Source organism: Callorhinus ursinus, unplaced genomic scaffold (genome assembly GCF_003265705.2).
Source record: "Callorhinus ursinus isolate GAN/ISIS: 27379988/994484 unplaced genomic scaffold, GSC_fseal_2.0 scaffold11, whole genome shotgun sequence".
Taxonomy (NCBI): Eukaryota; Metazoa; Chordata; class Mammalia; order Carnivora; family Otariidae; genus Callorhinus; species Callorhinus ursinus.
In genome coordinates this window covers 13,472,570-13,489,749 of record NW_027397073.1, presented here as the reverse complement: position 1 = coordinate 13,489,749, position 17,180 = coordinate 13,472,570, and the positions used below count along the sequence as shown (strand labels likewise).

General features: G+C 35.0%; 1 protein-coding gene across 8 annotated transcripts in view; it reads left to right on the top strand.

Annotated features, from left to right (window-relative positions):
- RELCH (RAB11 binding and LisH domain, coiled-coil and HEAT repeat containing) overlaps positions 1-17,180 on the top strand; it is a 108,088-nt gene that overhangs the window by 7,538 nt on the left and 83,370 nt on the right. For all 8 annotated transcript variants that reach the window (XR_012379984.1, XM_073898090.1, XM_025886462.2 and 5 more), the window contains exon 2: positions 13,511-13,600. Coding sequence is in view for 7 of the 8 variants with exons in the window: in XM_073898090.1 (XP_073754191.1) it covers positions 13,511-13,600 (90 nt within the window). In the remaining variant the exon portion in view is untranslated. The remainder of the gene's footprint in view (positions 1-13,510; positions 13,601-17,180) is intronic.

Below are 17,180 nucleotides of genomic sequence, written 5' to 3'. Positions count from 1 at the left end.
ATAAGTCATAATAGTAAGAATACTGATTTTTGTCTCCTCAGCCTTTGAATATGATGTCCATATCAAAAAGGTAGCCTGTATGAGTAGGTAATTTTTGAATCTGTCGTCTCACTGGACTCTTCCTAACAAATTTTTTATAAGCAATATTGTCTTCTTAGTGTAGTTTTGATAAAAATAGATGGGTGACACAAAGGTTGGAAGGTAAAATGTATACCCATGCATGGTGTCACACTCTTGAGAGTAATTTGGTGATATCAATCACATTTTAAAAATACATATTCTTTAATCTCCTGTTCCATTTCTGTAATTTATTATAGAATACATGCTCGTTTGCATTAAAACAATTGAACCAAGATTCTTAAAATATCATTTGTAAGTAAAGGTATTAAAGATTGAAAACAACCTAAGGGCACCTGGGTGGCTCAGTCAGTTAAGCATTCTACTCTTGATTTTTTTTTTTAAGTTATTCATCCATTTGACAGAAAGAGAGACAGCAAGAGAGGGAACACAAGCAGGTGGAGTGGGAGAGGGAGAAGAAAGCTTCCTGCTGAGCAGGGAGCCCAATGTGGGGCTCGATCCCAGGACCCTGGGATCATGACCTGAGCCGAAGACAGACGCTTAACAACTGAGCCACCCAGGCACCCCTTGATTTTTTTTTTTTTAAAGATTTTATTTATGTATTTGACAGAGGGAGACACAGCGAAAGAGGGAACACAAGCAGGGAGAGGGGGGGAGGGAGAAGCAGGCTTCCCGCCAAGTAGGGAGCCCGATGCAGGGCTCAATCCCAGGACCCTGGGATCATGGCCTGAGCCCAAGGCAGACACTTAACGACTGAGCCACCCAGGCGCCCCTCCACTCTTGATTTTGACTCAGGTTATGATCTCAGGGTCCTGGGATCAAGCGCCAAGTTGGGCTTCCTGCTCAGCAGGGAGTCTGCTTCTCTCCCTCTCCTTCTGCCCCTCCCCCTGCTCACTTGCATGCTCTCTCTCCCTTTTAAATAAATAAATGAGAAATCTTTAAAAAAAAAAATTTGAAAACAACCTAAATATCCAACAGCGAGGGATTGGTCAATTAAAACAGAATAGTTGATATGTGCTGATGTGGAATGATCACCAAGTTATATTATAAATTGAATAATTTAGGATGCAGCCAGTGTGTATATATTTCCATTTAGGTACAAAAAGGGAGACATTTGCATATGCCTAGCATAATTTAAAAGGATACATACAGAAGAGTCTAAACAGTGATTGGTGCCACAGAGGAGGATTGCTGATTGGGAGGTAGGCACAGGGGCTTACCTTTCTTTGTATGCCCTTTTATATTTTACCACAAATCATGTCTTTAGTGGCAGGACTAAGATTCCAGCCCAGATCACTAACTTCAAAGTCTGCATTCTTTTCGTTACACCACAACTACTGTTTTATGTTAACTTTAAAAAAGCTCACAAGAATTCTTAGGTCATTTTAGTGTATGATCAGTCACTCTCCTTAATGCAGAAGGCAGGTCAGGTAGTCTAAAACTAACCATTTAAAAAACAGTCAAAGTGACAGACTTGTAGCACCACACTAAGAGGTGAATAATCCACCTAAAGCATCACTTAATTTCATCAAGATGTCCATGAGTTACATAGCACTTAATCTAAATCAGGATGCATGTCCTACATGTGGTTGTAGGATATCTGGGCCATAGACTAGGATCAACTGAGCCTCAAATTAGAGCCACATATCGTCACTAATTGTTCTTCTGAATGAAATAATCTTACAAGGCTGAATTTGTCCGTATTCTCTTTTTCAGTCTTGAAGTTTTGCTGCATGGTTACCTCTAAGTTTCTGGTGTAGTCATGGAGCATGACTAACTAAAACCTCAAGGAGGAAGAGACCACAGTTGTAATCATGGGTGTAGCTTTCTTCCACCCAGTATTTCAAAAATTCCCAGCAATCAGAAATGATGTTCATTTGTTTTTGCAACCAGTTGGTCCTGTCATAGGTAGATAAGATTGCTCACTCAAAGTAGGGTCATCATATTTTCTATATTATTTCTGACCCTCTATCAGTTCTGTGCTTCTGTGTTGCCTTAGTGAGCTCCAAATCCTCTAACTTGTGGCATTTTTTTTATCTGTTCCACTTATGGAAATTATATAGAGACTTGTGAATTTACATGTCTTTCTAATGAACTCTTTTTTTTTTTTTTTTTTTTTGCACAGTGCCTAACATTGTGCCTGGGAAAAAGCTTTGAATAAATGTTGAAGCTGTGTTAAAGAAATGATCTATAGGTAGGTAGTAGTTTCCTGTAAATATGTGAGTTTAGAATATTCCTTGTGAAAATTAGCCTTTTCCTCTATAGCCTATTCCCACTACTCTGCCTGAGCAAAGCTGAGTTAAGTTTGATCTTTCTGAAGCCATTCACAGTATTAAGCCCAACTTACCTGGAACTAGGAGATCTGAACCTACATGCTCTTAGGTATTATTGAGGAAACTAATGGTTTAGAGCTCAGGCCTCGAAATCAGAGAGCTCAACTTTACATTTCTACTCTGCCAGTTTCCAATTACAGTACTCTGCATACTCTGTTTAGTAGGCAGATGGCAGGGCACCTGGGTGGCTCAGTCAGTTGAGCGTAGGACTCTTGATTTCTGCTCTAGTCATGATCTCAGGGTCTTGGGATCAAGCCCTAAATTGGGTTCTGTGCTCAGCAGGGAGTCTGCTTGAGGATTCCCAGCCACTCGCATCCCCCGCGTGCCCCGTGTGCCCACACAGGTGCGTGCACTCTCTCTGTCTCAAATAAATCTTTAAAAAAAAGCAGGTGCCAATGACTCCTCTTGTAGGGGGTTGTTATGAGGATAAATAAGGTTATCCATGGAAAGTGTCTGGCACAGAATAAGTGCTCCAAACATGTTAAAAATATAATAATATTTATTGATAATAATTATTAATAATTCTTCTTTTTACCTAACAGCTGTTCATAGGGTAAAATCATCCAGTGCTATAGAAATTTTAACTTAAGTAAATAGTTTGTTATAAAATTTCAGCATTTAAGTCTTCCTAATTTTCAGTCTTTTGACTTGAAAGGTCTTGTTCATTGTGGAATCTTCTGACAAAGAGGAAAAGACAACAGACTGCAAACTGACAGACTGGATTTCTACTCCTGGCTTACTCACAATTTATTTAAACCTTTAACATACAGTGATCTGATTGTATCATTGTTATCTGTGTACATGACTTAATTTCAGTGGTTTATAAGCTTATTTAAGGCAAGGACCAAATCCTCCTGAGGGTTAGTAAATACTGAATGAATACATAGTTCTGTATTCTTATCTGTAAAAATGAGGGGATTGGACTATCTCTAAGATTCCTTCTAGCTATCAAATATTTTCAACATATGGGTCAGTGAAATGAGCCCCAGCATTGGAGAAGAATTGAGATCAGGAACTATAAATGTAAGTTTTGCCCTTGACAGATCTCTAAGATCCATAATTAATTTAAGTTGATAACATATTAAAATGTTTATATACAATCTCAGGTTTAAATATAATTACTTTTTTTTTTAAAGATTTTATTTGTTTATTTGACAGAGAGAGCGAGAGCACAAGCAGGGGGAGCAGTAGAAGGAGAGGGAGAAGCAGGCTTCCTGCTGAGCAAGGAGCCCGATGCGGGGCTCGATCCCAGGACCCTGGGATCATGACCTGAGCCAAAGGCAGACGCTTAACCATCTGAGCCACCCAGGCACCCCTAAATATAATTACTTTTTAAGGGAAATTTATTATCTTTCTATTTATTGAATTTCTCTAATATACATTCCTTTGTTATGTACTGTGACATAGATTTATTTAGGTATGGTTCAGTAAACCACCTTTACTGAAAGAATTTAAATATAAAGCTAATTGTTTGGTAATACTTTACTCCCTGTCCTTTCATTATGAATTGGGTACTTTCATGACTTTTTAATTGTTAAATGCTTATATTATAAAAAGTATTAAATGTCTTTGGGGGTAAAATGCCAAAATACAAACAAAACTCAAATGGTACAAAGAAGTATGTAGCAAAAATTTTATTTCTGCTCATCTGAGTCAATTACTATTAATAACTCATTGTGTGTGTTTACAGAAACATTTAATAAGCATACAAAACACATATACATGGACTTCTGTATCCACATCCTTTAAAATTATCCTTTAGTACTTTACCTTCATGTCAGTAACCTCGTACACAGTAGTCGATCAGTAAATGTTTAATTGTATTAACCAGTACTCTTTACCAGTCAGCAGCTATTCAATTACATTTAGATTTTAAAGTACTATATAATTTCCATAAAAAATACCTTTTCAAGAATCTGAAACTAATTTTTTGAACTATTGTAAAAGTACATCCTGCATCAGTGCTAAAATATTAAATGTAAATATAAGTGAGACTTTTGTATGTGATTTATAAAACTAATCTTGCATGCTTTAAAGTCACACTGCCTATAATGGATTTAGTTCTTGGACTTCAGTTAAAACCTACATACAGGTTTTACCAGTTTGCCAGCTCTGATGAAACTTCCGGGCCATTCAGCTTCTTGAGTTATAAAATGAATTATTAAGAAGTTACACAATCCTAGAATTTGAAGATATGCTTTGTGGTATACTTCATATTAGAATATGGTAGATTCTTTCTAAAAAAAGGAGTTAAATTTTTCAAACCTCTCTCTTTTAGAGTATTTAGAAAGGCACTTACCCTGAAAAGAATTGTGGCTGGATCTACAGAAGCATGTTTCTCTTGGGGCTATAGTAGTACCTGTTATTAGTCTGAAAATCCAAAGTACACTGTATTTACAAAACCTGTTATAGGTTAGTTCAGTCAAAATTGAAATTACTGTCTTTAATAATCTTTTTTTCTGACAATAAATTTTAATGAATTAGGAGATTTTTTTACTTTTGTGACATCATAGTTATTATTTAGAAAAGTGTCAAATCTTCTTTTTCGGAAAATATGAAGCTCTTGGCTTGGGCCAAAATATTTTCCAACGGCCATAGTAATACCAAGTTAAAAATTAAACTGTGTGTGTTTGCTTTCCCCAAGGACTCTCCCATTGTACAGATGAGTTCTTTGAAACTTTCAGAGAAATAATAACAGTATAATAGAGGAATAATGTATGGTGGTTAACCAGCTTTAATCTAGGCCTATATATATGATTAAACATATGAAGAGGAAGAGAAAGAAAAAAACATAGAAAACTAACAGTAGGTGAATACTTAACATAATAAAAAATATTTATCTGAAATCAACAACCAACATCATCCTTAACATTTCACGAAATCAGGAATAAGACTGTGAGGACTGATGTCACAATACCAGAATATTGGTTGATAAAAGTTGGTCCTATTGGGTGTACATGTTTTAATACACACTTTGGAGACCTCAGAATGAGGAGCTAAGACATGTGACTAAGAGTAGAAGATGTAGTTCTTAAGTTTAGTTTCTGGTTAGGGCAATAATGGCCAGATAAACTAATATATCAGGAAAATCTAGATGTTAGCTATTAGCTACATGGTCAAAGAATGTGAATAGAAAATTCACACACATGCTTATTTTTCAAAGAGTGCTCAAGTTCACCAGGAATCAGAGATGCATGATAAAGCAAGATACAGTTTTACATTAAATTGGTGAGATTAAAAATAATACCAAGCATTGGCATTTTAAACTGCTGATGGAACTTCGATTGTTATATTTGTTATATATACTTATTTTGGAAAGCAGTTTAAGCAATATGTATCAATAGCCTTAATGATCTGGCAAATTCTCACCGTAAGTTTCAGTTTCAAACAGTAGAGGGAAAACATTAAAAATTTTTTTTGTCATTTAAGACAATAATAATAGCTATTTTCCAGTATTACAGCTTTAATTATTAAAATCTAGGCATCAGGGGATCCTATCAGTGTTTAATTTAACAAGTTTTATTTTTTCCCACATTTTGAAAATTTTAAACTTAAAGAAAAGTTGAGAGAATTTTAATACCCATATACCCACCACTAGATTATACAATTCACATTCTACTCTGCTTGCTTTGGCTCATATCTAGATATTTCTTCAACCCTTTGTTCATCCAAAACTCCATCCTGTTTTTTTATGCATTTCAAATTAAGCTGCAGATATCAATATACTTTCTTTTAAAATCTTTAGTATGCATGTCATTACCCAAGAGCTCAATATTTAGAGTTTTTTCTTTTGAGGTAAAACTTAAAGACAATAAGATATGTAAGTTTTAAGTGTACCATTTGATGAGTTTTGAGAAATGAATGCACCTGTGATAACCCAAACTCCTGTCAATACATATCTCCCCCAAAAGTTCCCCTCATGCTCCTACCAAGTTAGCTCCCCATTCCAAGAACCACTATTATGATTTTTTTCTGCTATAAATTACTATTGCCTCCTAAAACACCACTTAAATGAACTTATACAATGTGTACTCTTGTGTAAGGCTTTTTTCATTCAGCATTGAGATTCACTCATGTTGTATATATCAGTAGTGTTTTCTTATTTTATTTTTTTAAGATTTTATTTATTTATCAGAGAGAGAGAGAGCACAAGCAGTGGGAGTGGCAGGGGGAGGGAGAAGCAGGCTCCCCGCTGAGCGAGGAGCCCAATGTGGGACCTGATCTCAGGACCTTGAGATCATGACCTGAGCTGAAGGCAGACACCCAACCGAGCCACCCCAGGCATCCCAGTAGTGTTTTTTTAAATTGCTGAGTAGTGTTCCTGAGTTCAGCCCATTTTTAATGTGAACTTTTTTTTTTAAGTAAACTCTCCACCCAATGTGGGGTCAAACTCAGGACCCCAAGATCAAAAGTCGCATACTCTACTGACTGAGCCAGCCCCTTTAACCTGAACTTTTGATACTTCTGTGGTTATTATTGTTATTTGATATTTCTTGGCTTATGCTTAAAAGAAATTATGCTATAACGAGGGATACTGTAATATTTGTTTTTTTGTCATTTTTGTTTATGCTGTCCTAAAATTTAAGTTAATAGCAAATTATTATTTATCAGGTATAATTAAATTGCAAGGAAATTAAATGCTTCCTTGAATAGAAACACAGTGTTCTAAGAAGAGTGCTATATATAGAATTTCACTTAGTTTACCTTAACAGGAATTTAAAGATAAGGTACATTGATAATGACATAGCTCTATTTGAAGTCAATCATTTCAGTTATTGGCATGTACTAATTGTTGTAAAAGAAGATGGTGGGGGGCACCTGGCTGGCTCAATTGTAGGAGCATGCGACTCTTGATCTCAGGGTCATGAGGTCAAGGCCCATGTTTGGTATAGAGATTACTTAAAAAAATAAATAAACTTACCAAAAAAAAAGGAAGACATTTATTCCTTAGTGCTCAGTTTAAAATATTTTCCTATTGGAGCCTTCCACAGCGTCATTGAATCTGGGAGCCACTGATGGTGAGGTGGGATCTGAGAGACAAGACATTTCTGTTTAAAAAATAATAACAAAAAGACAGCTATATCACAGAGATCTAATAAGAGTTGAGATGTTTTCGTATAAATTAATTTTCCCTTTTCTGCTGTTTTGCTTTTCTGCATAGTATCTTTTGGCATACTATTTATCTGTTTTTTCACTGCTATGTACCCTGAATATACAACAATACCCGGTACAGATTAGGTGCTCTGTAAATGTTTAGTGAATGAATAAGTGATAACAACCCTTTAAAAAATATTAAAGCCACCCTTGGCTTGGGGATCATATAAAAACAGTCCTCAGGCCACATTTGACTCAGGTCTTAGCCGGCCAACCCCTGTTCTAATGCATTATTTCCCTTAAATGAATATTTTTATTTATTATTTTTTTAAAAGATTTTATTTATTTGACAGAGAGAAGCAGGGGGGAGTGGGAGAGGGATATTTTTAAATTACAGAAAATAGGGAAAGCAGTTTAACATTTTTCACAATGTGTTCTGAGTAACATTATTTCCTTGTGATAATAAATAGGTATTACTCAAAAAAGGAATGTGGTGGACAAATGATTCTGGGAAATGCTATCTTATTTTGCTTTACCTCAGGACTTCTATGGATCTTTGTTATACTGATGTGCACTATAAAACCTGAGATATCACACACACACACACACACACACACACACACACACACACACACACAACTATACTTTTTTCTTTCTTTTTTTGAATCTTCTTAGGAGCATCTTGAGGCGCAAGGACCTTTGTGAAAAATATTTAGGGAACTGATTAAGTTTATCTTGCCTTCATTTTGGAAGGATATTTTTGTTGAATACAGAATTTGAATTACATTTTTTGTCATTGTACTCCAAAGCTGTTATACCTTTTTTAAATTAATAGTTTTATTTAGACAGAATTTAAGTATCTTAAAATTCACCCATTTGGAGTATATGATTCAGTTGTTTTTAGCATATTTATAGAGTTGTGCAACTATAACCTAATCTAATTTTAGATCATATCCATCACCCCAAAAAGAAATTTCTCACCCATTATCACACATCCTATTCATCCTCACCCTCCAGCCCTAGGAAATTACTTAATCTACTTTCTGCCGCTATAGATTTGCCAATTTTGTACATTCCTTACATGTAATATGTGGTTCTTTTGTGACTGGCTTCTTTCTTTCTTTCTTTTTTTTTTTTTAAAGATTTTATTTATTTATTTGGCAGAGAGAGAGACAGCGAGAGAGGGAACAGAAGTAGGGGGAGTGGGAGAGGGAGAAGCAGGCTTCCCGCCGGGCAAGGAGCCCGATGCGGGGCTCAATCCCAGGACCCTGGAATCATGACCTGAACCGAAGGCAGATGCTTAACGACTGAGCCACCCAGGGGCCCCGTGACTGGCTTCTTTCACTTAGGGTATATTCAAGCTTCATCATGTTGTAACATGTATCAGTATTTCAGTCCTTTTTATTGGAGAATGACATTCAGTTGCATGGATGTATATACTACATTTTATTTCTCCATTCATCAGTTAATAGGCATTTTGTTGTTTCTACTTTTTTGCCATTGTGTAGAATGCTGCTATAAATGATCATGTACAAGATTTTGTGTGGACATACTTTTTCATTTGTTTTGGATGGAAGAGGAATTGCTTGGGTCATAAGGTAACTCAAATGTTTAACAGCTTTCTTAAGAATTGCCAACTGTTTTCCAAAGTAGCTGTACCATTTTACATTCCCACCAGCAATACATGAGGGTTCCAATTTCTTTGCATCTTGGCGAACACTTGAATATTTTTTGTCTTTTTATCAAAGTAGGCCTAATTCATATACCCCAAATTCACCATTTTAAAGTATACAATTCAGTTTTAGTGTATTTATAAAATTGTGCAATCATCATTATTCTGTATTCCAGAACATTTTCATCACCCCTAAAAGAAATCCTGTACTGATTAGTAGTCACTGCTCATTCTTCTCTATCAACAGCGCCTGGCAAACCACTAATACATTTTGTGTTTTATGGATTTGCCTATTCCGAACATTTCATATAAGTGAAATCATATAATGTATGACCATATGTGTCTGGCTTCTTTCACTTAGGATGTTTTCAGGGTTTATATAAGTTGTTGCATGTGTGAATAATACTCCATTATATGGTTATACCACATTTTATTTATTTATTCATCAGTTGATGGACATTGTGAATAATGTTTTGTTTTGTTGCCATTGTGAATGTTGTTAATAAACATTCATGAACCAAGTTTTTGTATGAATATAGGTTTCCAGTTCTCTTGGGTATATAGTATATAGTATATATAGTATAGTATATACTATATGGGAATTCTATGTTTAACTTGTTGAGGAACTGCCAAACTTCTCCTAAGCAGTCGAGCCATTTTACATTCCAGCCAGCAAAGTATATGGGTTCTGCTTTCTCCACATCCTCTGAAACGCTTGTTAGTATCTGTCTTTTTGATTATAGCCATCTAGTGGGTTTGAAATGGTAACTCATTGTCGTTTGGTTTTCATTTCCCTAATGACTAATGATGTTGAGCATCCTTTGGTGTACTCACTAGGTATTCATGTATCTTCTTTGGAAAAATGTCTTTTTAAATCTTTTGCCCGTTATGAAGTTATGCTCTTTTTTTTATTAAGTTATGAGTGCTTTATATTTGTAGATATAAGTCCTTTATCAGATCCTTGATTTGCAAATATTTTCTCACATTCTGTGGGTTGTGTTTTCACTTTCTAAATGATGATTTTTTTTTAAAATTTCAGTATAGTTAACATACAGTGTTATATTAGTTTTAGCCATACAATATAGTGATTCAACAGTTCCATATATTACTCACTGCTCAACAAAATGTGTACTCTTAATCCCTTTCATCTATTTCATGCATCCCACCACCTCCCTCCCCTCTGGTAACTGTTTGTTGTCTGTAACGAAAGAGTGTTTTTTGGTTTGTCTCTTCTTTTTTTTTTTTTTCTTTGTTTATTTGTTCAGTTCATTTCTTAAATTGCATGTATGAGTGAAGTCATATGGTATTTGTCTTTCTCTGACTGCCTTATTTCACTTAACATTATACTCTCTAGATTATCCATGTTGTAAATGGCAAGATTTCATTCTTTATGGTTGAATAATATTCCGTTGTACATATATGTATGTATGATATATATGATATGTGTATATCATATATGTGTGTGTGTATATTATATATATATATCTCTCATCTCTTCTTTATTAAAGCAGAGGTTTTTCATTTTGGTGAAATCCAGTTTATCAGTTCATTTGTTTATCACTTGTATTAGTTTCCTGTGGCTGCTATAAAAAACAAATGTGGCATCTTAGAACAACACAAATTTATTATTTTTATTATTTATTATCTCGCAGTTCTGTAGTTCAAAAATCCAAAATGGGTCTTGTGATAGGCTAAATGGGCTGAAATGAAGGTGTTGGCAGGCCTGTGTTTTTTCTGGAGGTTCTAGAGGAAGCCTTTAAAATACCTTCAATAAATAAAATCTTTAAAAAATAAAATAAAATACCTTCTAGAGGCTGCCTATATTCCTTGGCTTATGGCCCTTTTCCACTTTTTAAAGACCTTTGCTATTAAATTGGCCCAACCTGAATAATCCAAGATAATCTCTTTAAGATCAGCTGATTAGCAATCTTTTTTTTTTTTTTAAGATTTTATTTATTTATTTATTTGACAGAGAGAGACACAGCGAGAGAGGGAACACAAGCAGGGGGAGTGGGAGAGGGAGAAGCAGGCTTCCCGCAGAGCAGGGAGCCTGATGCGGGGCTCAATCCCAGGACCCTGGGATCATGACCTGAGCCGAAGGCAGATGCTTAACGACTGAGCCACCCAGCAATCTTAATTCCATCTATATGTAAGATAACATATTCACAGATAATCAGGGATTAGGATTTTTCTGCCTACCACATTGCTTATGCTTTTGTGTTATATCTAAGAAATCATTGCCCTAAGCCAAGGCCACAAAGATTTGCTTCCACATTTCCTACTAAAAGTTTTATAGTTTTCACTGTTATATTTAGGTCTGTGATCCATTTTTAATTAGTTTTCACTTGTGGTGTACAATAATGGTCCACTTGCCTTCTTTGGCAGGTGGCTATCTGCTTATCGCAATACCATTTGTTTAAAAATGCTGTAAGTCTAAAATCAAGAAGTATGATTGTTTTATCCTTACTCTTTTCCAAGCTTACTTTGGCGTTGGGGCGCCTGGCTGGCTTAGCTGGAAGAGCATGCAGCTCTTGATCTTGGGGTCATGAGTTCCAGCCCCACGTCAGATGTAGAGATTACTTAAATAAATAAACTTAAAAAAAAGATTGACTTTTCTGAGACTTTTTCGTATCCATGGTTTGGGATGGTTTCTCAATATTTGCAAAGAAGTGGGAAAAAGTCAGCAGAGATTTTTTTTTTTTAAATAGGGATTGCAGGGTTTCCATTGAATCTGTGTATTGTGGATTTCTGCTGTCCTAACATGGATATTCTCATCTATAAGCTTGGAGTGTCTTCCTTAAGTATTTTATTCTTTTGGATGTTATTGGGAATCAAATTAAAAAAAAATTTGCCTTAGGATTGTTCATTGCTAGTGTATAAAAATTTGAATTTTGTATGTTGATCTTGTGTTCTGCAGCTCTGATAAACTTATTTCTTAGGTCTATTTATCTTTTAGTGGATTCCTTAGTTTTTTTATATTTAAAATAGAAATAGTTTTACTTCTTTCTTTCCAATCTGGATGCCTTTGGAGTTTTTATGAGAAGTCAGCAGTCATTCAAATTACCGTTCCCCTATATGTAAAATATTGTTTTTCTCTGGCTGCTTTTAATATTTTCTTTTCATTTTTGGTTTTCAGCAATTTGATTATGTGCCTAAATTTCTGTTCTATGTGTTTTTTGAGCTTCTTGAATTTGTATCTGTCCTATCTCTTGTCTTACCTGTTGTTGACTCCAATTTACATATGTCAGATCTTTTGCTATTGTTCCATGGGTCCCTGAGGCTCTGTTCATTTTTTTTTTCGATCTTTTTTTCTCTCTGTTCTTGAGTTTGGATAGTTTCTATTAATCTATCTTTAAAGTCACCGACTCCTTCCTCAGTCATTTCCATTTTGTTTTTAAATTGTTTAGAGAATTTGAAATTTCTGGTAATTTTCTCCTTTAGAGTTTCCATTAGTATTTTTATAGTCTCTATTTTTCTGCTAAGATTTTCTCCTTTCTTTCATTCTGTGCACATATTCCTTTACTTCACTGAGCATAGTTTTAGTAGTTATTTTATTTTTAAAGATTTTATTTATTTGACAGAGGGTAGGTGGGAGAGAGAGAGAGAGCACAAGCAGGGGGAGCAGGAGAGGGAGAAGCAGGCTCAAGCAGGGAGCCTGAGGTGGGGCTCGATCCCAGGACCCCAGGATCATGACCTAAGCCAAAGGCAGTCACTTAACCCATGAGCCACCCAGGCGCCCCTTAGTAGTTATTTTAAAATCTTAGTCTACTAAGCATAGTTTTAGTAGTTATTTTTAAAACTTGGTCTCCTAATTCCAACATCTAGATTATCTTTGAGTTGGTCCCTATTGATTGTGTTTAGTCTTGAGCCTGGATCACATTTTACTGGTTCTTGTGTATCAAGTAGTTTGGACTGTAAGGTGGACAAATGTGTGTTATGTTTGGAGATAGGATTCTGTTCTATTTTTTCAAACAGTGTTGTGTTTTTTCATAAGAAATTATTTTCTTGAATTCAGTCTGCGAACACTCAATACAGTAGCTCAAATTTCATTTCAGGTTGTTTTTGTTTGTTTTGGGTTTTTTCGTCTTTAGCTGAACTGGTTGCAGTTTGCCCTGTGTGTGCATTGTTCAGGAATTAGCCAGAGATTTGGGCAGGGAAACTTGAGTTGTTTTAAAGTAGCTTAGTTGGTGTGGGCATTTTTATCTTAGTTTATTGTTTTAGTAGAATTTAGAATCATAGTTTTATAAACTGAAAATAATAATAGGTAAATGATTTCCAGTGTTTTATCTTGACAATTAAAAATAAGTTTCTTTTATTTTTCTCATTATTACAGATCGAGCTGGGAGCATCAGTACTCTTGATTCTTTAGACTTTGCAAGATATTCAGATGATGGTAACAGGGAAACAGATGAGAGAGTGGCAGGTGAGTAACACTGTAAAGACAGATTTGGATTCTTTGACATTCAAGAAATAATAAAGTGACTTGAGGAATTCTCTTCCTTCTACGATTTGGTATGTGAATATAATTATGTAGTTATTACACAAAGTTATGTTACTAATTTATTGGCTACAAGGAACATCTGAACCCTCAACTTCCTCTTCCAGTTGTGGGGTGAGTTTCTGGTTATGCATACCTAAAATTTGCTGAGTTCTGCTTGTGACCAACAGTTTACAACCATGTAGTTCTCTAACTGATGTAAAGCAGGTTTAAGTTAGCCATAGCTTAGTACAAAGTTAGTTGGACCTTGTCTTTCTCATTCCTTTGATCTTCCAAACCGGGGCTGATATTTAGGTGTTGTATATCAACACAACACTACTGATTATAAAAATTGGTTAAAATACTTCTGTGCTGGCTGGTGTATAAAACTTTGTCTTGAGACCTCTGGGTGCTCTCTAGCCATCACAGCATCTCTCCAAAAATTTCCCTTGGCTTTCCTATAAGCCAGAAAATAAAGGGTTAATACTTGGTACAGCAGGGCCCTCCAGGACCTTGCTTATTCCAATTAGAAGACTGACATTCTTTCTAAATGCTTGGTTACTCATACCAATCTCCTTCCCCTGTCCTCCCCTCTCCACCTTTCACCTGTTCTGCCCACATTTAATGAAGCCAGTTAGATTCTGGTCCAGGTCCACCCTGGAAATTCAGTGTAGCAGCCCTGGCTCTTTTAGTGTCAACTGTTTCATACTCGTCAGGTGCTTCAGAGCTGTGGCTATCAGTAATTGAAGAAATTTTTTGAGTGCTTTGCAGGAATTGTAGTTTTCATAGGACATTGGCTCTTAGATGGGGAAAGCAGACAGATATCAGTTAGGTAGTTTGATATCCACCAGAATGGTGGGCATTCCTGGAGCAGGAAGGATGCCACATGGGACAGATGGGGCCCGTGGGGTCAGTATAGTATCAGGGAGTACTCATAATGTGAATTACTTTCTTGACCAACTGTTGAATTTTTCTTCCATTTACTGGGACAAGTTTGTTACAGTCTACCTAATGTTTACCTGTCATGGTCATTATGAATAAAAGTGAGTACTAATTTTTATGTAGCACTTGCTCTAGTCTAATCACCATTCTAAATGTATCTTAACTCATTGACTTATAGAGTTGTCATCATCCTCTCTCCCCAGGAGACTGAGACACTCAGAGGGATTATTTAAGACTTCACTGACAAGGATAGAATTCAAATTCAAATGCAGATAGCCCAGCAACAGAGCCCACAACTGACTGTGCAATATAGTATGTCATAGCAGGAAGGACGAGCTTTGACCTGATTAAAAATGACATTTCAATATATGATTTTCATTCATTGCTCAAGAACAGAAATATTGAATAGTTTTAAATCTCAGATGGTATTGTATGAGTTAGACAAAAAATAATGTAACTATTTTTATTTCAGCAGAAGCTAAGAGAGGATTCAGCAATGTAAATAGTAGTGATATCAGTTGAATGGGGAAATCATTGGAAGAGTTTAATGTGGCTCCCTATATCAAATCATGATTTAGTCATAAGCATTATTTATTGACTTGTATCAAACAGTAAATCACATCAGTTTTATCTAAAAATTAACATATTAGATGGAAATTATTTGAATAATTTTAGGACTAATTTATCCTGCTTATTTTATCATTTGTTAAGTTGCATTATGTTATATAATTATGTTGTATATGTTAGATATTAAATATGTTATATGTTAATATCAAATATATGGTAGTTTATTAGACTAACCAAATATATCTGGTTTTGTATATTGTATTACTGTTCAAACAGTAATATAATTAGAAAGTAACTCTTACCCAAAAATAGATCACATAATTATTTTCTTTCCTTTAATTTCCATTTGGAAACCTAAATTTTAGATTTAGTCAGATTTAAGAGGTTCATTATTCTTCTTATTTAGGTATTTCAGTATTTCTAATTCAGGGTAACATTATTGATGTAAAAGCAAAATGTTATAACCAAGCATACCTAAGAATGAAATGTTATAAATACGTGGTGGTTTTAACCTTATATTTTTAATCTAAAGATTATACTCTGTGTCTAGGTTTGGGGAGATAAAGTAATTTTTGATCATTATACAGTGCTAATATGTAAATAAACACTTTTATCTTCATTGGAAAAGGGAAGGAAAATATATGTTACTACAAGAAAATTACTTTTTAGCACTCTTGTATCATAGCCTATAATTGAACCACATGTGTGATATGTGGGTGAAACTTTATGAAAAAGTTTCAGTGAATCACAATTCCCATTTCTAAAAAGATTTGTGGCTCTTTGCTAACCACTGGTAGTAATTTAAAAGCTTATCTAAAGACCAATAATCCAGAAAAGATCCTGTCATCTGTGATTGGATCACCTGTAAACCTCACTAGGAAAGAATAGAAATTTCTTTATTAAATTTTTCTATACCTGTCTTGGGCAGAGGGAGATTATAGATAACACAGGTATTGATTGAGACCATTGTCCCACCACGTAAATGTAGGGTCTGCTCCAACCTTTATTCAGGGGCTGCTGTTTATAAGACAAATAGATACTGTTTTCAGCATCATTCTTACCATCTTTTTCCCAAATTTAAAAATCTGGTTCTTTTATCAAGTCTACATAGGTTTTCCTTCAAAGAGGAAAACATCTCTAAATGAACTAATGTTTATTGAGCATCTACTCTGTGTCAGGCACTGTGCTGGGGTGCTTTGTATAAAATATTTAATCTTGTTAACAATTCTGGAGAGTAGGTCATGATATTATTTTATGCCTCAGGAAACTGTGGCTCACCACAATTGACAGATTTGCCCAGTAGCCTCCATATGATAAGGGATCAGGATATGAACACATAAGTTTTTATTTCAGAGCCCACAAAATATCTTTTAGTACCAGGCTGTAGCTTTGACCCATCTGTACATTCCTGTGGGTGGATAGTCAAATTGCGTCTTTCCCAAGACTATTTCAACATAGTCATTTTCTTTTAAAAGAAGTAAATTTTTAAAAAGCTTTTCATTTTAGATATTTTCCATTTCTGAATTTAGAAGTATAAATTTTCACATAAAAACGATTTAAAAAGTGGTAGACACCAAACCAAATTGAGCTTAACCTAACTGAACTTTCTGTATGTTATTAAAGAAATCTAGTGTTACTTGGTGCATGTCCAGTGCACCTCTTAAATTTTCAAGTTCTCTTAAAGATAGCAAGGGACATGCATATTCTAAATATTGGGATTGCCATTTTTTTTAAATTTATTTTAGACATTCTAAGCATCTGCTATGTGTTAGGTACTAGATATAGAAACATGAAATAAAGTTTCCACTCTCAAGAAATTTGTCCTGAAAAATGTCTGTATCTGTAATATAAATAAATGTACAGTACTTTAGAAATGGTGGTAAGGACCTTGTTAATTTTGGGACCACCTATAACCCTGTTTCCAATTTACATGATCTGTCTTTAGCATCAGAGTCTCTGAATATCCATTTATTCAATTAATATTTGTTGAGTGTTTATTTCAATACTCAAGGTATTA